The sequence below is a fragment of the Amborella trichopoda genome, chromosome 13 (genome assembly GCF_054954075.1).
Source record: "Amborella trichopoda isolate Santa Cruz 75 chromosome 13, AtrichopodaSantaCruz75HAP2 v2.0, whole genome shotgun sequence".
Classification (NCBI taxonomy): Eukaryota; Viridiplantae; Streptophyta; class Magnoliopsida; order Amborellales; family Amborellaceae; genus Amborella; species Amborella trichopoda.
Genome location: NC_142348.1, coordinates 12,587,052 through 12,614,433, shown reverse-complemented (window position 1 = coordinate 12,614,433; position 27,382 = coordinate 12,587,052). Strand labels below are relative to the sequence as shown.

The window sequence follows — 27,382 nt, the reverse complement described above, 5'->3', positions numbered from 1 at the left end:
AATGCATTAAACAAAGTTCATATCAAAATGACCTTATTTTGAGCTTTGCCTTGTCTCTAAGCTTAGCTTCTTTATTCAATGAATAAGTTAAATGGCTTCTCCAGAGTTAAATAGGCTTATCTTAGCTTGTCTCTTCAAGGCAAAAAATATTGCAAGATATATTGGGATGAGTCAAAGCAATTGACGACTAACTTGATAAAGTCGATTTGTTAGACTTTTGACTCCAGAATACAGTGAGTTCCAACTCGATTTTAAGCTTTAAAATATTTATTTTAAATAATCTAATTGTTTGAAAGTGTATAAAAAGAAAATTTCGAATTACATTTTTATGGAATTTTCATTTAACATGAATCTAAAGATGTGTTATATCTCTGGATGCGTGATAAAATCCAAATGAAAATGCGTAGACTGATTATGTATATGACTGTACTATTACTCGGGATAGAATTAGTGTTTTCCACCACTAGGGTATAATGCGACACCTCACAAGGGACCAGGTACAATAGAGCCACGCCATAGGGCAAAGCCTAGCGGGGCCCAGTGGAGCGGAGGCGAGGCTATGGTACTAGGCCCAGTGGGGGCCAGGCCTTGTACCATGGATTCACTAACATAGTTTCCGCATTCTAAAAGCAGTTTTTTCTTGTTTATTTTTTGTTAAATGGAAACATCATTTGTTCAAATATAAGATAAATTACTTACAAAATTTAAGCTAGTAGCCCCTTTGGCTAAAGTAAACAATCTGCTCCCATTATTTCCTTGTAATATGGTTTTTAAGAGACTAATATGATGAAAGTAAAAAGCTATTTTTAATATGAGAAGGCATTCAACAACATACCAGCAATGCCGAAGATTTATCTTCATCAGGGCCAAGTTTCCAATGCCGCAACTCGCAGCCCGCATCCTCTATGATGTTCTCTAATGCGGCTGTGAAAGGTTTGTGTTTTAGTTTTTTTTTCTTCTTCAACCATAACTAAGCTGCCTAATTTTTCTAGAAATTAAAGTAATATATCGTTGTCCCAAACAAAGGGATGATATGATAGCTCCACTGTAGATGACCTGACACAAAAATAACATAAAAGAATAAACCAATATATTTCAATCAATATTAAGAATATAGCAAGTTCATTGGAGACCTGCTGAGCCCCATTTAAATACAGTGGGACACGCTCAAGTCTAATATTGTTAAGACCATAGCATATCGTTGTCCCAAAAAAGGATGATATGATAGCTCCACTGTAGATGACTTGCAACCAAAAATAACATAGAAAAATAAGCGAATATATTTCAATTAATATTAAAAATATAGCAAGTTCATTCGAGACCTGCTGAGCCCATTAAAATACAATTGGACTCGCTCAGGTCTAACATTGTTAAGACCATACAACAATATTTTGTGTAGGGAGCCAAGCAAAGATAGGGCATGTTTGGGTAGAGGACAGCTTCAGCTTGAAGTTGACTTGAATCATTTATTTAAGGGAAAAGTTTATAGAGGGCTTAGGCTCTAAACAATCAAATTAGAGCCTACCTCCAAAATTTTACTAGAAAAGGTTGTTTTGATGCCCAAATATCCTCAAATTGATCATCTCGACATCAAGATGCATGGACATGAGAAAGAAAATGGATTTCAAGTTAAAATGGATTTCAAGTTTTAGAAATAGTGCATCTTATAACGCATTTTGGACCGTCAATTTTCAAGATTTTCAAATTTTCATAGTTCTATACAATCTACACTATTTTTTAAGACTTAAATTATATAATTAAAGATGAAAATATATTTTAAACTATCACAAAGATTTCCAATATTGAAACATCATTTCTCGATACTATTTGAAGGTAGGTTCTAATTTAATTGTTTAGAGCCTCGGCTCTATACAAACCACACCCTTTATTTAAATATTAAACCAGTAAATAAGAAATAAGGTGATTCAAGCCATATATAACCAAAAGACAAGGAACTACACAATTTAATATTTATAATGTACGATGCAATATCTTAAATTGAGTTTTTCTTTTAGAGTTGAGGTAAATAAAATACAATATAACATAAAAAAGTATCATGTCCGTATTGTGTTCTTTTGTACTATATAGTGAATATTACATTAAACTAGTTTAGGAAAAATCGAACCGTAGCAATTAACTAGACATGGGCTTGGAAGCATATGAATTGGCCTAACCGTTAAATTGATTGGTTCAACCGTTCTAACTGGACAAGTCTCGGGCGGTCAAAAAAGTGTTTAAAAAAAATTAAGAAATTAAAAAATCTAATAAAATATGAAAATTAAATTTAAAGAATTATGAAGAAAAACACATCCAAATGAAATTGAAAATTAATGAAAAATAGATTTTAAAATTTTGATTTGTGTACAAGAGTATTTTTTGAAATTTTCAAAAAAGGGAAAATGTAAACCGGCTAAGGTTAGCTTGTTTGTTCAGTGAATAAGTTAAATGGCTTGTCAAATGAAAGAGTTAATGTTGCAGAGAGAAAAAAAAAAAAAAAATTGCCAATTGATGAGTAAGCTTAGGTTAATTTGCAATGCATCAGTTTAAGTAGGCTTAGGTTAATTTGCCTCTTCAAGCCAAAAAATAGTGTAAGACATCTTGGACTGAGTCAAACCAATTGATGAGTAGCTTGGTCAAGTCGATTTTGTTAGCTTTAGGCTCCGGAATACGTGAGTCCGAATTCGATTTTAGGCTTTAAAACATTTATTTTAAATATTCTAATTGTTTGAAAGCGTGCAAAAAGAAAATTTTGAATTATCTTGTAATGAGATTTTCATTTAACATGCAGCTTAAGAGGTGTTGTAGCTCTGGATGATTAATAAAATCCGATTGAAAAGACTAATTAGACCTTATTGTAACGTGATAGAATGGGTGCTAAACGTATAATGCCACACTTAGCGTGATAAAATGGGTGCTTGCCACCCGTATAGTGCGACACTTCGCCAATGCTGAAAATGTCAAATTTGTCTATAAAAACTAACATAGGCGCAGTGTAAAGTCCGGGCCAAGCCAGGCGTCGGGGAGCCAGGCTATGGGTTGAGCTAGTGGGGGACAAGAGGAGCTAGCCTCCAACGGGGGGCAGGGTGCAGGGACCCAGGCCATGAGGCTAGGCCCAGCAGAGGTCACGCCATGGCCCTAGGCGCAGTGGGGGCAAGGCCCTAGCCCCTAGCTCAAGAATTCACTAGAATTCCAAAAGCAGTTTTTTTTTTTTTTTTTTTTTTTTTTTTTTTTTTTTTTTTTTTTTTTTTTTTTGTAAAAAGCTAGGATACATTAGTTACAAAATTTTGTCCGTCCCAAAATGTTGCGTAGCCCCTGTTTGGCTAAAGCAAAATGTGATGAAAGTAAAAAGTATTTTGCAATTGTCTGGTTGACGGTGCCCACTAGGCTGATAGGGCTCAAACCATTCATACTATTAATCAAAATAATTTTTGACAGTCCCTAGTAACCTAATAGGGCTAAAACCATTTATATTATTAATCAATATTTTTATATGAGAAGGCATTCAACAACATACCAGCAATACTAAAGATTTATCTTTATAATGGGTCAATTGGTTGTGAATTATTCAAAACAATTTATACATAGTCGGATTAGAGTAAGAGGAATTTTAAATAATTTCAGGGCCCATTTTCCAATAGCACAACTCACAGACAGCATCCTCTATGATGTTCTCTAGTGCGTCTGTGAAAGGTTTGTGTTTGATTTTTTTTTTTTATTCTTCAATCATAACTTAGCTGCCTACTTTTTTTTAGAAATGAAAGTCAAATATCGTTGTCCCAAAAAAAAGGGATGATATGAACACTCCATTGTAGATGACCTACAACAAAAATAAAATAGAAAATAAATTAATATATTTCAATCAATGTTTCGAATATGACATGTTCATTCAAGACCTACTCAAATCAGGTCCGATAGCACTTAGAAACTAGGCTTTGTTAGCAGCAAGGGCGCTCTCTGAGGCTTTTATATTGCGCTCGGCTCAAATGCCACTCAGTACCTCGTCGCCATTTATCTTTCTTATGTTTAATGGACAATGGAAATTGGGTATTATTCTTAACAGAGAGAGAAAAAGGGAAACAACCCCACTTTTTCTTGCTCCCACTCTCTAATTTACTCTCTCTCCTAGGGATCCACCAACTTGTTTAGGCTGACTTTGATGATGTTTGGAATATGGCGGTGCATATGCTACTCTAGCTCCATCGTAGATTAACATCTTTTCAAAAGAACATTGATTATAAGCGGAGTGTCCCTATTTCTAAATAATTGGGCAAAAAGCCCATGTATCCCCACTCACCTGTCATTCCAAATGCATGCTCTTAATGCTTCCATCTCCTATTAGGAGGCTAGTGGGCAACCTTACCAATTGTTGTTGATATTGGATTTGTGTGAATGCGCTTGTTTAATTGTTGTCTCCCTTTGAGATAATTTACTACTTTATATATGACCACTTGATTATTTTTGGATGATCAACCTCTGATGTTCATGGTACATTATCTTGTTGCCATCAACTGTGATTAGTTCAATTGTTTTATACCACAATATGAAAATACAAGAAGACAATGAAATTTGTGGTAACTAGGATATGTTTTGAAACGGTAAATGTCTTTCCATCTAATTTACTGTAATGAAAAGTGGATTATGAATTTACTAGAGTTGTTAAGTTTGATTGCAATATTAGATTTCATTTTAATTTTAACTTTTTTTTTTTTTTTGTGCAGAGATATATTGTAGTGTCTTATTGGTCTTCATAAGCAAAATACTTTTCATTCAAATGTAAAGCTTACAAATGTAATTCTAGTAAATGAAGATCATAATATTTGTGCTAAATTATGTGTTTTAAGGAGAAGCATATATCATTGTTTTAAACCTTTAGAATTGCGCATTAAAATAGTTTTTAGGCTGATATGGTGTCTTTCCCTTTCCATTCTTTTGAATGTAAACCCCTTGGACTACCCTCACGTAGATTTGGTAGTGGAAGTGGCTTATGAGGATTACCCACTTTGACATTACCTTAGACTTGTCTCACTTACCCTTTCCTTTCTTCTTTTAAGTATTAATAGCCTTTTCATTCCCATTATTATTATCAGTCCCATACACATTCTCATTCACATCGTGGGAAGGAAGAGAGGAAGAAGAAGGATCAGAGTTTACCATATGGACCATAGTCTTTGGTCCCTTCATCCTCACAGCCCAGCGCCCCTCTTTGGCCTCAAGAAAGAAAGTGATGTCCCCTATAGTCATGGGAATATCCGGTACCACCAAACTTACCGAGAAATTCTCCCATGAAGGAGAAAGGGTAGATAGGAATAGAGTGGATTGAGTTGGCATATCGAATGTCATGCCAGCCATCTCAATATCCTTGAAATTTCTCACATGATCACCGACTTTAGAATGCTCTGGCATCCGGCAATCAAGCAATTGAGGGAGTGTCATAGGTCTTTATCATCTTTTCAAGTATCTCCTTGGCTATCCGACACTCCTCATACTCTTTAGCATAGGTGAAAGATATAGTAGCTAGAAGTATGTTCTTAGCACTTTGATTCCGAGTGGTCTAATTTGAATAGGCATCCCTTGTAGCTTGTTTAGCATTGGATCTAGGCTCGCTAGGAGGATCTTAGTGATGAGAGGTATTAGACCCTCCTTAGAAAGACCATATCCAATTTTCCTTCTCCACTTAAGATAGTTGGAGCCATTGAATTGCTCATCTTTGAGGAGCTCGATCACAATAGACTTGGCCACCATGATTATGTACTTCATCAACAACCTAAAGAAATTTTAAAACTCAACTAAAAATCACAAAGGGACCTCACTTAGTGCTTTGACTCTGATACCACTCGAGAGTTAGAAATCAAGTCTTACACTTAAAAATTCGTCACAAACTTTACAATATAACTCAATTTCCTTGCAAAATACAAACTTATGGCATCACATGCTAAATTATAGCTACATAAAGAAAACACTCTCCATACACCCCTTACAATGGGACTACAACTCAATTTGGGTCCCTTGTCAAAAACAATACAAGACAACACAGGGAGATCATGTACACAACACTTATTCCTACTGCTCTTGAAAATTCAGCACCATACAAATTACATATCAATATTATACATCAATTGCCACCATAAAGCTCATTAAATCGTGATCTACACATTACATACACGTAATTACTCAAGTAAACAAATTAACATGATCATAGAAAGCCTTCAATAGCTATTGGTGCCTGATTTATGGCCATGGGTCTTAGTTATGTTCCATAGTGTGACATGTCATAGAAAATCTCATAAAAAGGCCAATTTCACTCTATCCAATGATGGGAAGCCAAACATCTATGGATCTACACTTCTAACAGATGGAAGAACTTTTAAATATAAAAAATCAAACACTTAATGGAAGCTCGTGGGAGAAATCAAGTTTTAATCACGAGTAGTTTTGATGTTAAAAATCTCATAAAATATCAGTTGGTTTGTTTAGGTATGTTTTTTACCTAATTCGGACTTTCTTATGATACATCATCGAGAAACCTTGCTCATTCATTCAAATCTTGCATGATAAAAATCATATTTGGCCTAAGGTATTAAACTCACATGAAACTGGAATTTAATGCTTTGGTACAATTAAAAGTACTAAGGATACACATCTAATTATGACTCCCTTAGTCTAGATTTTGATTCTTCATTATGTTAACCTTGATTTGCCCATTACGAAACTCTTTGATGACTTTGAATCATTTGTGAGACTCTCTAGTGAGTCCACTTTCGACACTATTATGCTCCAATAAATACATTACAAACAATACCATTTATTTCATCCATATTTCCTGGTGCATAAGACCATATTCATTCTTAGAATACATTATTGACAAATGTACTCCTCTTTACCCTGTTTATTTATAAACTTTGAGGATCGAAGATTTGTAAGCACATTCTAGATGACAGTAAAACTCAAAACTTTTCAAAAGGGTAGAATGGAAATATAAAACCCTTTTTCTTACATGCTCTTCTTGACGGAAAATACTACATCCTAATAGAATGATGTGTCAAATGAGGAAATGACGCAGAAGACGTCCAGGATGAGATGAACACTCTAGACATACAACTATCGTGCATGACCAAAGCAAGAGATGAGGACCACAACATGCACTATATCGCAACTATTGGACATAATCGGGAACCACTAATCGAAGTGTTAAAGGACTATAAATAACCCTATCAAGGGAAGAAACCATAAAAAGAAGTCAAAAGAAGAAGTCAAAGGGAGAACTCACATGGAGTTACAATACATACACAAACACACACACACACAAGATGTTTATAGCCAAGGATATATATATATATATATATATATATATATATATATATGTGTGTGTGTGTGTGTGTATATGCTATTATGTATTTGTATGAACAAATTCATGCAAGCAGGCATAGAAGCAAGGCTTACTTATTAGTCTTGTTTTTTATATATTTCTCTTTTTGATGAATTCATTTACGATTAATTAAACCAAGATATTCCACATCTATGTGGTATGAGATAGTGAACGTAATTAACAAGGCATCCTTAGATACCTTGAAACTGTTTGTTCTCCATAATAAAAATAAAGTTCCATTCACAGTTATACTCTAACAGAGTTATTATTGAAGTTTTTTTGAGTTCGTTTGGTGTCATTTTCATATTTCAACTCCAGATTACACCAAAACAATTAAAACCCATAAAGGGCATAGAAAATCTTATGGAGAACTAACTCAATTGAATATGGATCATACCCTTAACCATAAGGATCAAACTTAGATCAAGAACTCATGAATCATGAAGCTATCAGATGAAGAGATTCTGTAAATTGAATTTTATAACAAAGAACGTAAAAACCAATGAAGAAAGGTCTAGATCTCAGTTAATTGAACAGCCTCATGGTATCTTCCTTATCTTCAACCTTAATGGAGCTTGAATTGAACTTTAATGGTGCTCAATTCATTCTTTCTTTCCCTAGAATTTCTTCCTCTCACTGCACTATAGGTTTTTCTCACAAGATGAGAGACAAATATGGAGGGAAGAGGCTACGGCATGCCACGTAGAGTGAGAGAGTGGGGCATGCCACTTTTAGAGTGAAAAACATAGGAGCAAGTGTTTGGGAAATGAGAGAGGGGGCATTTATAGCCTTCAACTATAGATATGCTTCAAGAAAGATAAATCGTGGCCACTCGTGTCATCATCTTATTACTATAAAGAGACGTTTGATTCTAAGCTTTTATCTATCATCATGTCATCTTGATGTGTGCTCAAGATTTAAACACCATTATCATATATTTATTCTATAATTCACTATAAATTCCCCATATATGAAAAAACCCATACTTTTTTTAATAATTAAACTAGAAATCAAGGTTAAGGGCATACCCTTGAGGTAATTATGGGCATTTTCAGCAAAAATTCAAACCGAAAATTTTCCTCCCATTTTGAAAGAGCATGTGTAGCCAATCATACGGTGACACATATGTAAGTTAGTTAGGTGCACAATTACAATAGTACTTAAGGTTTCAATTGAAATATCAAACCTTATACCCCTTCTAGAAGAGCTCACACATGTGCACATAGCTCATTTCTCACGCATACAAAATGTGCCTAAATTCATTTGTCTAATTTTCCAAAGTCCACAAAATTCCATAATTAATTACCCTCCATTTAATAAAGTAATCTCTCAAAAAGACAAGGGTGTCTCATCGGGTTGATGTCATACTTATGTCAGCTCCACGTGGGGCAGATAGAGGCTCCCCATGGTCACATGGATACCCATAGATAATTCCGAGAATTGTGGGCTAAGATTAAAGCCTCTCTTAATCCCACAGATCACCTGAGGTTGAGAACCTAGATTGAGACTCAATAAGATGGCAAACCCTAATTCTTGAACACCATTATAAATGTCCATTAAAATGTGGGAAACCTTAGACACATGGTGAAACCTCTCCCTGTAACCTGTAACCACTCTCTGCCATCTCTCTCTCTCTCTCTAAATGGGGTGCCACACCCAAACCATAGAAGCCCTAGGGTTGACATGCCTCCACACTAAGAACCCTAGATCTTTTATGGTCATTGTTATGAGGTTTATGTGTGGTGGGTCTATGTGATACACAAGTCTTGGTTGTTCTCTTTCTCATCTATCCTATCATATCGGTTTGCCGTTGCAACTTCCCTTTTTAAGGAGACTCATGAGTTAACCTGCAATGTGGTGTGCTAAGTTCTTTGGAGGTTATCAATGACAACTAGTTCTGGTAAGCTTCTCATTGTTATTGATTTTATTATGCATTATAGTTTCTATTTTTATGAATGAAAGAAAGATGTTTTATGATGTGTAGTGAGGACAAGATGTTTTATGATGTGAAGTGAGGACCTTTGGAATGTAATGGGGTTTTGTTTTGCGATTTTTGGATTCGAAGTGGATTATGTTAGTAGACTTGTTTGTCTTAGTGAAGCAAATTTTTGTCTTGCATACACTGTGCTAGATCTACATGGCCACCTTTCATAAAATAAGTTAGATCTACATTGCTACCTTTCTTAAATTAAGTTAAGAAGACTAATGCTTTATGCTCGAACACATGACCTATACGAGGTTTGCAAAGCCTACCAATGTGAGATTTACAAGTGGACTATATATAAATTTATATTATATTCTAGTGAAATTTTCGCTAATATCATTTATTAAAACTTTTGTACATTTTTTTTATTATTTACATGCGTACCCCTTTTTCCAAAAGAATTTGTTATATCCAAAATAACCGCACTATGGTCCTATTTAAAGCCGTGGCACCTACCATTGCCTATCCATTTTGATTTGTAGTCCCTGGCACTGCGGATATTTTGATTTGAGGCGCATTTGGCACTTCTCAAAATAGGAGGAAGCAACAAAAGATGCAACAGATTTTTTTCGGAAAATATTTCTATGGAACCCCACCCACATATTTGGAATATTTGACCCCTCATCTCAAAGGTCATATTTAAGTAGATTGCTGAGATTGCTTGAATCACAATATCACAAGCTAGCTCTTAACCATTAGATCTTGATTGGACAACTTAGAGTTTTTTATGTTTAATTTTTATTCTATATATCATTGTAAATCAAAATTTGGGACATGCATAGATCCGACAGAGGCACATGAGATAAAAATAAATAAATAAAAGAAATTCTAGTGATAAAAGTTTCCAAAGTACCCATGGGGTATTTTGGTTATTTATTTTTATAGGAAATATTTATTTTTTCAGGTTCGCCCTAATTTTATCATAGGACGCCCAAAATTTCATCCAAAAATATTTTGTAGAAAAAAATAAAAAATAAAACAGTATTTGACCCGGCATTGTGGTATGAACAATCATTGTCGTGCGATTCAGATCAAACGGCTAAATAGTGGGGTCATATATATGTTGTTGGCATCTATGATCTATAGTAGAGCAAAAGGCACAACAGTTTATTAGATCATATTTGGTCTGTGATGCAGCCATGCCCCAGCTGATAGTTCGTGGCTTGGCCAAGAAGTGTCGTAGGATCCAAGAGGAAAGAATGGGCAATGATGTAATAAGGGGGATTATTTGGGTTTATTTTAATTGTTATTTCTTTATTTCTTTAGGGCAAGTTTAGTAATTTATTTTAAGTTAATAATGGGTGGTTGTGATTAAATAAGATGGATGGCTAGGATTTCGTAAGAACTTTTTAGTGTTATGAGTTATTTAAATACTTGTTATTGAAGGGTTTAGGGGAATTAGATTGTTATTTTGCAGACAACGATTTGGTGAATAAACTTTGGGAGGTGGATTCCTCTTGGTTTCTGATATTTCCTTCTTTTATTTTATTCTTATTATCTTTAATGCTTGGTCTCTAGAGATCTCTCTGTAAATTAATTTGCTGATTTTGCGCCCTAAATATCCCTTTGCAAATTTAGGTGCTAATTTTTGTAGAAAAACAACCCTAATTTGCATCAATTGGTATTAGAGCAGGTTCCGATGGCTTCAAAAGAGACACCAATGATGGAAGTAGTTCAAGCCCTAGCAGAGAGAGTAGACAAATTCATGCCCATAGTTGAGAGAGTAGATGAGCTTGTGTAAAAGTTTGCTCAGCTTCAGGATGGAAGGAATCCGAAGACCGGTGTTGGAACTCAAGGCAACAGAGGTAAAAGTGGTATGCATCTGGTTCCTAACCAACCTCGGGCGGCCTCAGTTAATGAGGAATTAAATCACCAAAGTCTTCGGTTGTTGGAAAGAGAGAGAGAGAGAAAACCAAGAATAAAAATTGATATTCCAAAGTTTCATGATCAATTTCATGCAGATGATTTTCTTTATTGACTAAGTAAAGTAGAGAAGGTGTTTGAGTACAGAGATATTGCAGATCACAAAGAATTAAAATTAGTAGCCACAAAATTTTCTGGCCATGCAATGGTTTGGTGGGATGATTTGCAACAGAATCGTCTTCGACAAGGCAAGGAAAATATTAGTTCATGGGAAAAGATGAAGATGAAGATGCGTTGAAGATTTTTACAAGTAAATTATGCCCGAACTTTATACCAGAGGTGTCAAAACGTCAAGCAAGGTGAAACGTCGGTAAGTGACTATACTGAAGAGTTCGATATTTTGACATCTAGGGCAAATTTACAAGAGTACGAAGATCAAAAAATAAGTTGCTACTTGAATGAACTAAATCAAGGCATTCAGAATGAATTGGTCTTCAAAAATGTCTGATTCCTATACTTTGGCCCTCAAAGCAAATGAAATAGTCACTCTGGGCCTTGGGAGAAACAATTCAGTGACAAGAGGCTCTACTTCAACAAAGGGGCAGCAAGATTTAACCTTTAGAAGACCACCTATGGGGTGTGGAAACCAAACCTTTTGGAATTTCTCAACTGAGCCAAACCCTAATATAAGGGGAGGTGGTGTTGGGAGAGTGCTAGGAGCACCTAAAACACCTCATGATACACAAATTGTATGTTTCAAGTGCCAATCGCCTGAGTATAGAGCATTCAATTTCCCTCACATCAACCCACTGTCAAAGTTAGTTTGGCGGAAGAAAATTATGAAGTAGAAGTTGATGAAGGATACATCTATGAAGGTCATAGTGATATTGGGACGAGACAGTCTTATGAAGGGACTGAGCCTTTCAAATGTGAGATTGAGGAGTTATACAGAGATGAAAGCGATAAAGCCTTAGTTGTCCAACGAACCATACTATCAACCCCCAGACCAAGTGAGGAAGAGTCGTGGCTGAGACACAATATTTTGAAACAATTTGCACATCTAGAGGCAAGTTATGAACAATACTAATTGATGGTGGGAGAAGTGAAAACATTGTATCTAAAGAGATGATAAATAAATTTCAATTGAAGGAGCATAAGCACCCACGCCCATATCACATCCAATGGTTTAAGAAAAGAGGTGAGGTACCAGTTCTTACTCGCTGTTTAATCTCTTTTTCCATTAGTGCTAATTATAAAGCTGAAATATGGTGTGATGTAGCACCTATGGATGCATGTCACATATTACTTAGTAGACATTGGATTTATGATCATGATATGGTGCATAAAACTAGACCAAAGACTTATTCTTTTGTCAATGATAGTATTAATATCATACTCAACCCTATGAAGCAGTTTCCTACACCCAAATCCACTAAAGAGGGGGGTCCAAAGTTGCTTAATGTGCAAAAATTAAAAGCGGGCAGGAAGGATATGGATGTGATTTATGTATTGCTTGTAAAAAAAAATTCTGCACCGACTGCCATTCCTAGGTCTCTTGAATCTCTCTTTGAGAAGTATAGAGATTTGATGTCTAAATAATTGCCTGGTGGTCTTCCTCCAATGAGAAATATTCAGCATCACATTAACTTGGTGCTTGGTTCTAGCGTACCAAATTTGGCCCATTATCGAATGAGCCCCATGGAACATGAAGAGTTGCACAGACAAGTTGTTGATTTACTTAAGAAGTAATTGATTCGATAAAGCATGTCACCACGTGTCGTCCCTGCATTACTGACTCCAAAAAAAGATGGGTCATGGAGGATGTGTATGGTCAGTTGAGCAAACAACAAAATTGCAATCAAGTACTTATTTCTCATACCCAGGCTCGATGATATGTTAGATATGCTTCATGGAGCCAAAGTTTTCTCAAAGATTGATTTAAGGAGTGGGTACCATCAAATTCGAATTCGTCCTGAGGATGAATAGAATACCTCATTCAAAACTCAAGATGGACTCTATGAATGGCTTGTGATGTCATTCGGGCTTTCTAATGCATCAAGCACATTCATGCACCTAATGACTGAGGTACTTCATTCTTTTATTGGTAAATTTGTTGTGGTTTATTTTGATGATATATTGGTTTTTAGTGCTAACCCACACGATCATCTTAACCACTTGGAACAAGTTTTTGATGTACTAAAGAATGAATCACTATCGTGAATTTGAAAAAATTGTTCATTTATGACGGATAATATCGTTTTTCTGGGGTATGTTGTTTCATCTGAAGAAATTAAGGTGGATCGAGAAAAGGTGAAGGCCATAGCTGAGTGGCTGGTGCCAAAGTCACTCACTGAGGTACATTCTTTTCATGGCCTAACGACCTTTTGTCGTTAATTTATTGGAAATTTCAACACTCTAATAGCACCAGTGACTGATTGTATAAGGGCTGGAAGGTTTTCATGGAGTCACGTGGCCTTCTTAAGTGAGAAGTTGAATGAAGCACATAAAAAGTATTCGGTCTATGACCTTGAGTTTTATGCAATGGTGCAAGCCTTACGTTATTGGAGGCGCTACCGGATTCATAGGAATTTTATTCTATACTCAGATCATGAAGCACTTCGGTATTTGAGTTCCCAAAAGAAGTTGAATGTGCGACATGCTAAGTGGATGACCTTCTTACAAGAATAAACCTTCCTATTAAAGCACAAGGCTAGAACCCAAAATAAGGCAGATGATGCTTTAAGTAGAAGGGTAGTATTGCTTAAAACTTTATCTATGGAAGTGTTAATGTTTGAGGTGATAAAAAACCAACATAAAGTTGACCCAATTTTCAACAAGGTCCTTGAAAGGTGTGTGATGGGCGAGACCCTATGGGTGAGTATCTCATGCATGATGGTTGTTTACTTAAATGAGCATTTACGAATGGAGAGATTGTCATTGGGAACCTATAATAAACTCAAGTCCAAGAAGGTGGGCCCTTGCTGCATTTTGAAGCAATATGGGAAAATGCATATAAGGCGGAATTACCATAGGCATTGGATATCTCCCAAATATTTAATGTTGTTGACTTATTTGAATTTCATATAGACCCTTTAGAAGTCGAAGAATAAGCAGTTAATATGATGAAGCAATTACCGAGAAAGAAAGATGAGGAAATTGAGCAAGTTTTGAAGACTGAAAGCTTTCAAACTCGAAAGGGTTTTTATCGTCAATATCTAGTCAAATGGAAGGGCAGGCCATACTTTGATAACACGTGGATTTCTGAGCCACAGTTCAAAAGGGTGGATCCAGACTTATACCACATCTATACTAAAGCCAACTCGCCGGAGTCGAGTTCTTTTCAACTAGGGGGGGATGATGCAGCTATGCCCCAGCCGATAGTTCGTGGCTGGGCCAAGAAAGGTCGTAGGACCCAAGAGGAAAGAAATGAGCAATGATGTAATAAAGGGGATTATTTGAGTTTATTTTAATTGTTATTTCTTTATTTCTTTAGGGCAAGTTTCGTAATTTCTTTTAAGTTAATAATGGGTGACTGAGATTAAATAAGATGGATGGCTAGGATTTCGTAGGAACTTTTTAGGGTTATGAGTTATTTAAATACTTGTTATTGAAGGGTTTAGGGGAGTTAGATTGTTATTTTGTAGAGAACGATTTGGTGAATAAACTTTGGGCGGTAGATTCCTCTTGGTTTGTGATATTTCCTTTTTTTCTTCTATTCTTCTTATCTATAAGGCTTGTTGTCTGGAGATCTCTCTGAGAATTAATTTGCTGATTTTGCTCCCTAGATATCCCTCTGCAAATTAAGGTGTTGATTTTTGTAGAAAAACAACCCTAATTTGCATCAGACTTTTGGTGCTTTTTGGAATTTTATGAAATATCAAATGCGTTATGATTCTAAATGAACTGTTGCACCAAATGCTAAGGATCTAAAAGCTCCATAGTGGATTTGGCACTTCCAAATTTGTCGCAAAGTGTCAAATGCACTTCAGATCAAATAGATTGATAGGAAAAGAGCCCGGGCTTAATTGGTTAGCACTTGACAATTTGCAAAGCAACGTCCTACGCTCAATTTCTACCAAGGGTAGGGGGCCTCTCCCCACTGATTCACCAAAAAAAAAAAGTCTAACAGATTAGTAGGGCTAGGTGCCAAATGCACTAAGCACTATAGATCTGCCACTATGGATCTGTAGTGCTACTGTTTCGGTAGAAATGTACGCTAGGTAGAAATGTACGCTACTACAGATCTACAATATTATAGCATCTTTTGGTGCTTCCTCTATGGAAGGGTAGGGCCAAATGCTTCTAAGGTTCGAGTGCAATTATAGTAGGCTTATTTGGGTATAACAAAAAATCTTAGAAAAATAAGTATGCACGTAAAAAAAAATAAAAAAAGCGATTTTTTTTTTTTTTTTTGTTATCACGAGAAATATAAACAATGTTAGCAAAAATTCCCCCACACTCTATTTTGAAGCATTTGTTTAACTATTGAATACCATAGCTTATATGGTAAGGTTCGAACCTTGGGCTCACCGAAAGTATGCAATGCTCCTACAACAGCAAACATAAAGGGTCGCTTCAAAGTTATAACGTACTACTTAGGGCATGTTGGGCACACATGGAAATATTTTTGTGAAAGCATTTTCACTTGAAACACCTTGATATAATTATGTATGAGAGTTTTTCCACACCAATTGATTCTAACACATTTTTTTCATGCCAAATGATGTGAAAAATTCTGACACCAGATTACATAAAGAAGTTCTTTCACAAAAACGTATTCACACGCACCAAACACGCCTTTAATAAATAGTATTTTTTTGCTTGCGGTTGTACCTATACGCACTATACACATACTAAATATGAACATTTGTGTCGAGAAGAAATAAGATCCAGGTCGCTTCCTCATATTAACCATGATTTTTGCAAGACCATTTTCCTCGTAACTAGTAAAAGAAACGCTATATCTATCTCTTATTCCCCTTCTTTAGAGTAGTCTATATTTTTGCAAGCAAGTCCTCTTTTGACCTGCCTTTCAAAAGAAAAAAATAACAACCCATTAAACAAAAACCAGAACCGAACACTCTGTAGAATCACTCTCTTCACTTAGCAATCTCCATCTGCCATGACATGTCAAACTTCTTCCCCAAGGGCAAGGCTAACCCACCCACCTCCACCACCATCCCCCTCTTCGCCTTCCCACCGCCACTCTCTCCCTCCCCCTCCTCCTCCTCCACTTCCTCATCAACATTAGCCACATGGCTCATTTCCGAAATTTTCACATGCATGTCACTTAACGTCTCTCCGCCTACCATTATGGAAGTACTCTTTCCAGCACCACTAGGTGCCCCGAGCACCGTTACTTTTTCGATGACTAATCCCAGGCTCTCTGCAAACTCTCCTTCCTCCACATCTGACCAAATTCTAACCTTCATATCGCCAATGCTAGCGTAAAACTTAACATGTGTTGCTGTTCCCCTTCCTAACCCCATTTCTGGCTTCTCGTCGTCATCCAAGTAGAGCTCTCCCTCGGCCCCACTACTCTCTGCACCCGCAGGGAAGCTAACTACTAGGTGGAATGGTGTGGCTCTCGCTTCCTTCGAAGTCCTCCCTCCTCTTTGCATTGGTAACACCATATTTTGGTAGAGATGCACATTCACAGTGTTCAATGGGGCATCGAGTGTCACGTACCCGCCCTTGGAAACGACAGCTCGTGTCATGTCGAAGAGGCTGTACCATGTGCCAGGGGGGAATAAAGCACACACATGTGATGCGCCCTTCTTGAGAACCGGTGAGACCATCACGCCAGAGCCTAGCAAGAACTGGGTGCTTAGGCCATAGCTCTCGCCATAATCGGGGAATGAGAAGAAGACTGGCCTTGCGATAGGGGCACCTGTTGTGTGAGCTAGAAAATTGAGGGTGTAGAAATAAGGGAGGAGTTTGTAACGTAAGCCCAGAGCATTGCGAGCCGACTCAGCAACGGTTTCCCACTGATAGAGCTCCTGTCGCTTTGAGTAGTAGTTTGCGTGGTCCCTGGAGAAGGGGTAGAAGGCACCAAGCTCAATCCATCTATTACAAAGTTCTTCAGTCGTGTCAGGGTAGAACCCACATATGTCAGCACCGACCATCGGCATACCAAATATGCCAAAATTGAGCATGGTCGAGATCGAGTATCGCAAGTTCTCCCATGTTCCTTGGTTATCACCAGTCCAGTGGGCCGCGTATTTGCCCGAGCCCACAAAAGTAGAGCGAGTTAACACGAAGGGTCGCTTCCCCTCAAGGCCTTGCAGGGCCTTCTGTGTGGCCTTGGCCTGTGAGAGGCCATAGAGACTGTGTGCATTGTACTCAAGCACACCATTATAGTGGACAGCGCTCGTAGCAATGGTCTTGTATCCAATCGGTACCTTCGTTCCTGAAGCATTGATTTTATACGGGGGATCATCCCATCGTGTGTCAGTGATGTTCTTGCAGTCAAGGCAACATGTCCATACTACACCAGGACCCGGGCAAGGCTTGTTCTTCGGGATCTCACACAGACCCGAGCAAAAGTTTGAGATCTCATTCATGTCAATCCATAGGCCATCAACAGGCACAATCTGATGGAATCGGGCAATCTCATCTGCCCACCAAGTAGAGGTCTTCGGATTGAGGAAGTCGGGGAAATAGACAGGCCCTGGCCACACTTGGGCTAGGTAAGGCTGGCCATGATATTTTATGAACACATCTTGGGCCATTCCACGGCTGTAAGTGCCATAAGAGGCGTTAACTGCGATCCCGGGGTCGATCAGAACAACATATTTGCGACCACTGCCATGGATGGATTTGAGGAATGGTTGAAGCTTTGAGGGGGGGTAGTTCACCGGGTCAAGGGTGAAGTCCTTTGCAGCATCCATGTGGTCGTCATCATTCCAGATGACGTCCAGGGGGATGCGGGCATTGTCGTAGCCCTCAACCACTGCCTGCACCACGGACACATTTTTGTACCCCCAACGGCACTGATGGAAACCTGCGAGTGAACAATGGCATTAGTGCAAAGCCAACCGTAGAGATCGAGAAGCAGTGTACACAATTCTCCTCCTGTATCCAATTTCCTTCTGAAGAAACAGGTAACAAGAACTTTCACATAATATAACTCCAATAATTCCAAAAACACGTATACAATGTTCAGCGCTTGCATTTCCTTTCCATTCACCGAATGAACAAATTAGATGAGGAATTGCAGACAAATTCTAAGGAAATACACTCCTGACTCAAGCAAATTCAATTATGTGGTATGAACCGCTTGAAACAGGGCCGTCGTCTCAATAACAAATGACTAACCAAGCCGGTCACAACCAGTACAATTCACAATGATAGGTTTGGTTTCTTGATTGATTGTTTTTCATATATGTATTGTGTATAAACATCGTAGAGGGTAGTAAAAAGCAACGATTACCATAAATTTAAAAGGTTAAATGTGGAACTATTCATTCCCTCCCAAATATTCATTTTAGACATAAATATCGAATTTGAAATACATGTTAAGTCACGCTAGATCAGCTTTAGATCCATGAGTTTGTAGTTCAAAAAACCAATGATTAAAAACTCGGCTGAAGCTCGGGCTCCACCCAAGTCGAGTAACTTGGGCAAATCAAAGTGCACTCACACAAGAGTAGTGCAGGGAGCTATATATGAGCCAAAAAAAAGAGGAAAAAAAACCGAAAAAAAAAAAAAAAAAACCCTTAAATATAAAAAGAATATTAAAATTATCAAAAACCAAGCTAAACCCAAAACAACATAAAAAGTCCAAATAAGCTGAAAACAATCCATGAAATATGGATTTAACAGAAATTTATTTGCAGTTGAAAATATTTTCCTAAAAATAAAAATATAAAAATAGGGTATATGGCAAAAAAAAATCATCATGCCAACATCCAAATTACATATAAAATATTTTAACATAAATTTTATTTATTTATTTATTTTATTGTTTGATGACCCCAAGTTGGCCAAGTCTTGAGTCGACTTGGCCAAGTCCCTTGGCATGTAGGTTAAAATCCAATATATTTATTTTAACATAAATTTTATTTTAAGGTTCAAATCCAATATTTTTCATATTCATGACCAAAAAAGATTAATAGCATGTAGGAACATTCATTATACCTACTCCCTTGGCAGAGGACTAACTTGAGAAGATAATTTAGATCCGTAATTTTTTGAGAACCACCTAAAAATCACTAGATCATTACGTTCAAAATAAAAAAGGGAAAAAAAAAAAAGAATTTTGAGTTATTTTTAACACTTAGATCTCACCGTAAAAAATTCAATTTTGAGTATAGCATATAGTTGAAAAGATTTTGGTATCCCTCAAATTTAGGGTAAAGAACATATTCCTGGATTGGGTTTTGCATAGGAATAAATAATCTTTCTTCTTCTTTTTTCTTTTTGTTGTTCACTTCGATCTTCTTTTCTTGAAAACACGACTCCTAATTTATATATTTAACATTAGTACAACTCAAGGTTTTTCACAAAGAATTATCTCGTTCAATTAGTGCACCGAAAGAAAACAAAAATAAAACTGAGGATTATATGCTCCCGTGAACTGTACCATATATATTTTCACAAAAGAAAATACTGCGACAGAAAAATCAGATCCTAAGATTGCACACATACCAGCAAATTTTTGAATGGTCAGATCAAACAAATTTTGGATGGTTAGATCTTAAGCATTTAAGTACCTGAAGACCTTTTTCTTCTTTCTCTAAAGGAAAATTGTTTCGGCATTTAAGTACCTGAAGACCTTTTTCTTCTTTCTCTAAAGGAAAATTGTTTCGGCGGGACCGCATTTCTACATATGCAGTCCAGTAAGTGTAAAGCAAGTAACTGTTCCATCTAAAAACAATGGAAACTAATGGTCCAAATGTTTTTTTACTAGAATTATTATTTTTAGTTTTTAAAATGTATTTATTTTTTCATATTCATGATCTCCATGATAGAGATTACGTATCCTTAAAAAGTCAAAAAACAGATTTATTAAAAGGCATGCATTTCTACATAAGCGAAAATGCATGTGTGGGCTTGGCCGCATAGAAACGGGTATTGTTCCAAAATATATAGATCACTCTAAAGTGGATCTCAAAATTTGTTATAACAAATCCTCCCAAATGGTCATCCACCATAGGGTGTCAATAGACTTTTTGCTCCCACAAGAGACAAGAAGAGGGTACACGCACTCAAAAAAAAACATAAAAAAATAGAAAAGAAAAGAAGAAAAGGTAGAAGAGAGTGTTTTCAATGCATGTGGAGGCGCCCATAAAAGGCAAGTTAGTAATGCCCCATTTTGGAGTTAAGATTCCCATCTATCCCCCACCTTGGTGAGAAGGACCCTATTAAATACAAGCAAGCCCATCCCCACATTTGGAAAATCATAATGGATTCCTTTTTCTTTTTTTGTTTTTTGAGAAAACAAATCATAATGGATGAACCTCATCTCTATCGATTACGACAATTTACAGATGTTGCAACGCGTTGGAAGATCACACTAGGTCCAGAAAAAAAAAAAAAACAGCTTTGACTTCCTGTATGGTTATTAAACATTTTTTTTATTTTTTTTTGGTTATCAGAACCTATATTCATCTTCCTTGGACTAGTATAAGCTTTATCAAAAGATTTAAAACTATTTCCCTATCTCCTTTATCAAACATTGGGCCGCAAATGGGCCGGCGGGGCCGATAGGAAAGATTCAATCCCTGTATTAGGCCCATTGGGCCGGGAAGGCCCTGGGTTTATGACCTACACGCCTGGTTATTGTTAAGGCTCGACATGTCACATTCTTAGTGAGTCGAGGGGGGACAGGGCAGACCTAATGGCCTCAAATGCCTGGCCCGACCCGGCCCAACATGAGCCAGATTTAGCCTCCTTAAACTGGCCGATCAGGGCATGACAGAGACCTCAAGGCTAGTAATTTTAAGGGGGGCCATCAGAGCATGACAGAGACCTCAAGGCTAGTAAGTTTAACGGGCCGGGTCTCCGGCCTACCTAGGCCTTGTCAACATGAACCGCTAATCCAACGCACTAGGAGTCGAAAGTTTCAACGACTAAATCCTAGAACTTGTTACTTCTAGGGAGTTTTCAACTTCTAGTTGACAAAGACAGCTATGAATAAAGAGCAAGCAGGGGTAATACGGTGAATTGGCGACTTCATATGAGCTCGTACCATTTCTCTAGCACGCTAGTGTCGTTCCTTTCCAAAGTTTTAAAGCGGGATCGGCCGATCTTGTTTGATTCGACCAATAATAAGATGCCTGGCTAAAGCCACCCAAATTAGGTGGTCCGCTGACATTGCTCCATTGGATTGGACCATCCATCATAATGGACGGTCTATGCAAATCATAAAATATGTAGAATTAAAGATGCACCTTAAAAGTCCATCATAAAAGGGGTTTTAATGTTAGAAAACCCTCTAAGTAATCATCTCCACATCATCCACATGTATGAATATGAAAAGAAAAAAATATTTTAAGTTAAAAACATAGTGTATCTTACAAAACATTATCTGGACTGCCCATTTCAAAATTTTCATGTGTTTATAGATCTACTTGACTTGAACTATTTTTGGAGTTTAAAGTTTTATAATTAGAGCTAATAATAGATTTTCAAGCCATCATAATAATTTTTTACACTTAAATTTACATTTATTATACAAAATTTGTACCTAAAATTACATTTATTATAAAATTTAGAGGTTCGCCTTAATTGGATTGTTTAAAGTTGCAACCTTATTGAAACCCGACCCGACCTGAAAACATACTTTTATTTTCCTATCCACAGATTCAAATTTCACATCTTGCATGGTAAAGTAGGATATCAAGTTCGAGCACGTCAGAAGCATAGTTTACTTCTACTCTCGCGATCAGAAAATCTACTTGGGAGCATTTTTTAAAACTGAAAGCTTGAGAATGATAAAAGAATTACTAGATGATTATTCTCAAAAAAAAAAAAAAAAATGAAGCCGACTTGCCAATTTATCCAAGGATTTTCCGGAATAAACTAGGAAATGGTTGTTTGGAATATAAACTAGTAAATTGTTGAAAGTAGCTTATTAAAACTCGTCAAAATTGGGGCTCTAGATCATTCACATTCAATACTACATAAATAACGGGGACCTGCGTTCAATCCCCACGGTTGGTCATGTAGAATGGAGAGTGGATGCCCCAATACTTCATAAATAATGGGGAACTACTGTCAATCCCCACCGTTGGTCATCTAGAATGGAGAATGGATGCCCTTCGATCTAAAGTGCACGACACACCAAACATTTATTCCTGTATTGCTAAAAATTAAAATTATGAATATAAATCAGAGTCTCCATTCAAGAATTTTAGATAAATAATGTAAATCCTTTTATTAGTGCTGACTATTGTCACAAGAGACAATTCTTTGCCCTTCCAAAAAACAACTGATATGGTATTCTACTCCCTCTGGAGGGAGTAGAATGTTGATTTACTCCCTCGAGTAAACTCACACCGAATGCTAATTGTAGGACTCCAATTTTGGAGATGTAACCTCTTCCATTACAAATTAACCTCAATACAAAAAAAAAATTCAATTGTACCCTGAAAAAAAGTGCCTCAAGATTGAATAAAGACCATTTAATTTTTAAACGGTGAAATCTAAGTGTTAGAAAACTCAACTTTGAATTTTTTTTTTGCGAAAATAATCATCCAGTAGTTCTTAAGTGGCTCCCAACATTTCCCATTAAAAAAATCCTTCTTAGTAAGTCTTCTAACCGAAGGAGTAGAAGCAAACTATGCTACAGAGGGAGCATAGTATACGTGCTAAAAATAAGGAAGATATTTCCAAGATTACAAAAGAGAGACACCACTGAAATTGAAAGTAACCTTTTGTCCCACTTTTGCTTTTCGCTTTCTCCATTTTCTTAAATTATTGAGAATTACCTCACAAAGATAATTGCTTCGAAAAACCTGAAAGGGAAGCACTTTGCCGCAAAATTTCCAAACACACGGAGAGGAACCGGCTAGCAACATGTAACCTTCGAAAAGGATGAAAAGAAAAGTATGTTTGTTAAAGAAAACTAAGTAACAGTGTTCTGCTAATATTTGAATGGATGGGGATGAAACCGTAAATACATTTTTGGAAAGAAAATGAAATCATACATTGAACTATGTGGTAATGATATATCCTTTTTTGAGAAACTAATTAATGATATATCGTAGAGAAACCAAGTCACGAAAAGAAATTCCAATAAATTCTCAATTGATTCCAAATATCGGTCGTAAATGTTACCTCACAATGAATTTGATTTAATGCCGATATTAAATTCACAACAAACAAATTGAATGAACAAAACTAAGAACACCAAATTTTCACATTTTACCATAAACATTTAAGAAGGTTCTATTATATTAGCTGTTTTTTTTTTCTTTTTCTTTTTCTTTTTCGGGTAAGAATTAGCTGTTTTTCACTTTTCTATTAATCCCACACACAAATAGACCACAGGGGCATCGATCATCTGTGCCAAATATCAACCGTGGAGATCAATGGCAGGCAGTTTCCAATCCCACCATACACTATGCTCCACCGGTCCAATCTATGCACCACCGGTCCAATGTCCGTGTTGTGGACCATATACTATGCACCACCGGTGCAATGTGTACCATACAAATCATTTATGCTCTGTAACAATAAAATAACAGTAGTATACGAGAGAGAGAGAGAGAGAGAGAGAGAGAGAGAGAGTCTCATGACGTACCAAAAGTCCAATAGGGCATGGGTGCAGGTCGCCCAACCAAGGATGTGTGTTGGTCCACAACCGCTAATGGGGTTGGCCCGGCAAAGAAGTAGAAATCGAAAATACCCCCAATAACTTTGTATGTTAGAGAAGAGCCACGGTAAAACACATCCATTCCATTGCTATTTAGCAGAAGAACACCATGAGCATTTGGGCCCTTCCTCAAATCCATGTAAAATGGGTGAGACCCATACAAATCACTGTTTAAGTTAATGGCCGATATATCGGTCGTGTATAGTGTGTATGGATCATTTGGCTGAAGCTTTATTCCTTTGGGTTGTGTATTCTCCCCAAGACCATAGAGATTGGAATTTTCAGGTAGGTCGGTAGAGATTTCAAGATACTGGTCCTTGAAGACCATACTGTCGAAAGAGGAATTAAAAAGTGTTTCTCCATTGGATTTTCGTTTAACAGAGAAGCCAAAGGGGTTAGAGACGTAGGAGAAGATGAGATTGTTCGGGGAAGAGGAAGAAGAGAGAGATTCAGAAGAAGGGAGCACAAAAGAGCCGTCTTTTCTAGAGAGAGAAGATGATGGAGTTGGGGGCTTCTCTCTGGGGAGAAGCTCGTAAGGGACCTCCCATCTTTCGTGGTCCGCATCTGTAACGTGAACCCTCAAGCGATTTTCAGTCTCGTGCCTTCAAAAACCCAAAGAAATTGAAAAAAAAAAAAATTTAGCACTTTCCTGTTGAATACGGATTAAAAACCCCAAGATATATGTATACATATACATATATATCTTATAAAAAAAACCCAAAAAAAAAAACAAAAGGAAAAAAAAAAAACCGTTCTAGAAGTTAATAGAAAAGTGCAGGGAATAAGAAAAGGAACGGTATGTCGAGCATAGTGATTTACAAACCCAATAAAAGATGGAAAATAAAGGTAAAGAGAGCAAGCTTTTCCAGCCAAAAAAAATACTGGTAAAATGCAGGAAATAATGAAAATAATAGAGAAAGGTCTGAGCATTACTTTACATAGAGTAATAGGTTGGGGACATCAGGGCCGTAGGTTGTGGTTGGTTGCCTCACTTTCAGGCGTCCGATGAGCCCCCCATATGGTGACTCTTCGATGGAAATTAGCTTGTAGCCATGGCCGGCCTTTGTGGCCGCTGAAGTCGAGATTAAGAGAGAGAAGAAGGTGAAGAAGAGAAGTGGAGGCATTGAAAGAGAAGAAAAGGAAGAAAGGAGGAGGAGTTGAGATGAAGGGGATGGGTGATTTAAAGGGCAACACTGAACTAAAAGGGTACGGTTTCAATTAAGGGATGATGATAAATATTATGTGATGAGTAATTCATGCGATGCAGCTGAAAAAATTGCCAAACCCTTTGCATGTGAGGGTGTCGGATTATGGCACACTGGGCTACAACTTCTTGGATTGGTGTTTCACGATTTTTTTGCTCCCTTTCTCTCTCTAATATTCTCTCTCTCCCCCACCATCTCTCTCCTCTGTGCCTTTCTAGGATTCCGTCACTGTACATTAGAGTCTAGAACACGTTATAAGTGTGACGGTGACGTCAGGACCGTAATTGTTATCAGTCAAATTCACCTATTTTTCGTCATTTTAATTAATTCGCATATTTATAAATGCGGGCCTCTTAATAAAACTATTTTTTAGATGGATTTTAAGAATTAATTTTTAAAGACATGTAATCTCTAATATGGAGATTGTAAATATAAAAAAAAAAAAAAAATTTAAAAAAATAAAAATAAAAATTATAGTGAGAAAACATTTGGACTGTTTGTTTCTATTGTTTTTAGATGGAACATCTACTTGCATCTATTTTTAAGATGGATGGTTTACACTTTTTGGACCGCATATATAAAAATACATTCCATGCATGAAACAATTTTCCAATTTTCAATTAGGATAAATTCTTTTTTAAGTTAGATAAACTCAGTCAATTTTAGTTAAGTGAGCTAATTTTAGTCATTTTTAATTGGGATAATTCCTAATTGTACCCTTTAAGCATATGAAAAAATATTGTCTTGAGATTGATTAGAGACTATCTAATTTTTTAATGGTGAAATCTAAGTGTGGAAAGCTCAAATTTTAATTTTCTTTTTTAGAATAATTATCTAGCAATCTTTAAGTAATTCCCAAAATTTCATATTAAAAATATCCTTTCAAGTAGGTTTTGACGGAGGTGAACAATGTGCTCCCAAGAGAGCATAGTATACGTGAGAAAATAATGCCCCATAAATTTCGTAGCTGTAGAACTGAATATTTGCGTCCCTTAGATATAACGTGATTTAATGCAAAAGACAAGGGATGTAATTTGGCTGGAATCGTATCCCGCGAGATTATGGAGAAATTTGCGGCGATTTTATTCCGCAACTCAAGCACCTGGATCATATTAAAAGTTTTGACGCCATCCAATATTTGCTGAAGTATCCAAACTGCGTTGAATTTCAGGTATGGGAAAGGAGTTGGGCTGTTGTGGTAGCACCTCCACCCTAGTCACAATTTATTAATAAAATTTTATTAATACTTTAAAAAATTAATTTCAAATTTATTTTAAAAAATAAGAAAGAAAATCTAATTTTTAATTTACTTAAAAAAATGAGAAGATTTTATTAATACCATAAAAAACTAATTTCTAATTTACTTGAGAAAATGAGAAGGAAAAACTAATTTTTAATTTACTTGAAAAAATGAGAAGATTTTATTAATACCTTAAAATTCCTAATTTACTTGAAAAAATGAGAAGGAAAAACTAATTTACTTGAAAAAATGAGAAGGAAAAACTAATTTCTAATTTACTTGAAAAAATGAGAAGGGGTATTTATCATAGTATTATAATTTTGATGTCAAATGTTTTTAGGATTATCTCAAAATCTATTTTTACATCTAATTATAAAATTTTAAATTTCAAAAATGATTAAAATCAAGTAGATCAATAAACATATGAAAATCTTGAAACCGGACAGTGTAGATAATATGTTGTAAAATGTACTATTTCTGAGATTTAAAATATTTTTATTTTTCATGGTCATACATATCGATGTCGAGATAATCAATCAAAGAATTTTTCAACATCAAAACTACCCTTTTCCGATAGATTTTTGAGGTGCATTCGTAGTTCTACATTGTAAGGTTGCATCCTTATATAAATTTTTTCTCCTAAATAATAATAATTTCGAGCTCATAGAAAAAAAAGATTATAAAAGCGTTACTACTCCTTAAACTACTAGCATTTTGACCCATCCCAAAGTTATTATAAAAGTATATATTAATTTTATATTTCTCTTCACACTCTCTCAGTCTCTTCACCCTATCTATCTTTTCTTGTATTTCTTCTCTCTCTCATCCCGACTATGAAAACCCAACTCTATGTCTTTCTCTTTTTCTATTTCTCTTCCCATTCAAATCCCATTTTTCTTCCGAG

General features: G+C 36.3%; 1 protein-coding gene across 1 annotated transcript; it reads right to left on the bottom strand.

Annotated features, from left to right (window-relative positions):
• Positions 1-16,160: 16,160 nt before the first annotated feature.
• On the bottom strand, positions 16,161-25,500 carry LOC18432096 (alpha-xylosidase 1). Its single transcript, XM_006842206.4, has 3 exons — positions 24,967-25,500; positions 23,962-24,635; positions 16,161-18,216 (listed from the first exon to the last, which is right to left on the bottom strand). Exons 1-3 carry the CDS (start codon positions 25,155-25,157, stop codon positions 16,313-16,315), a joined length of 2,769 nt encoding a protein of 922 aa, XP_006842269.2. The 5' UTR covers positions 25,158-25,500; the 3' UTR covers positions 16,161-16,312.
• Between the last annotated feature and the right edge of the window lie 1,882 nt (positions 25,501-27,382).

What these genes read in the sequence shown, in the direction of transcription:
- LOC18432096 (XM_006842206.4), bottom strand. Translation starts at nt 25,157, where the DNA reads ATGCCTCCACTTCTCTTCTTCACCTTCTTCTCTCTCTTAATCTCGACT. An exon ending in AACCTATTACTCTATGTAAA is followed by an intron (nt 24,636 to 24,966) that starts GTAATGCTCAGA and finishes GGGTTTTTGAAG; the next exon opens with GCACGAGACTGAAAATCGCT. An exon ending in CATGCCCTATTGGACTTTTG is followed by an intron (nt 18,217 to 23,961) that starts GTACGTCATGAG and finishes GTTCACTCGCAG; the next exon opens with GTTTCCATCAGTGCCGTTGG.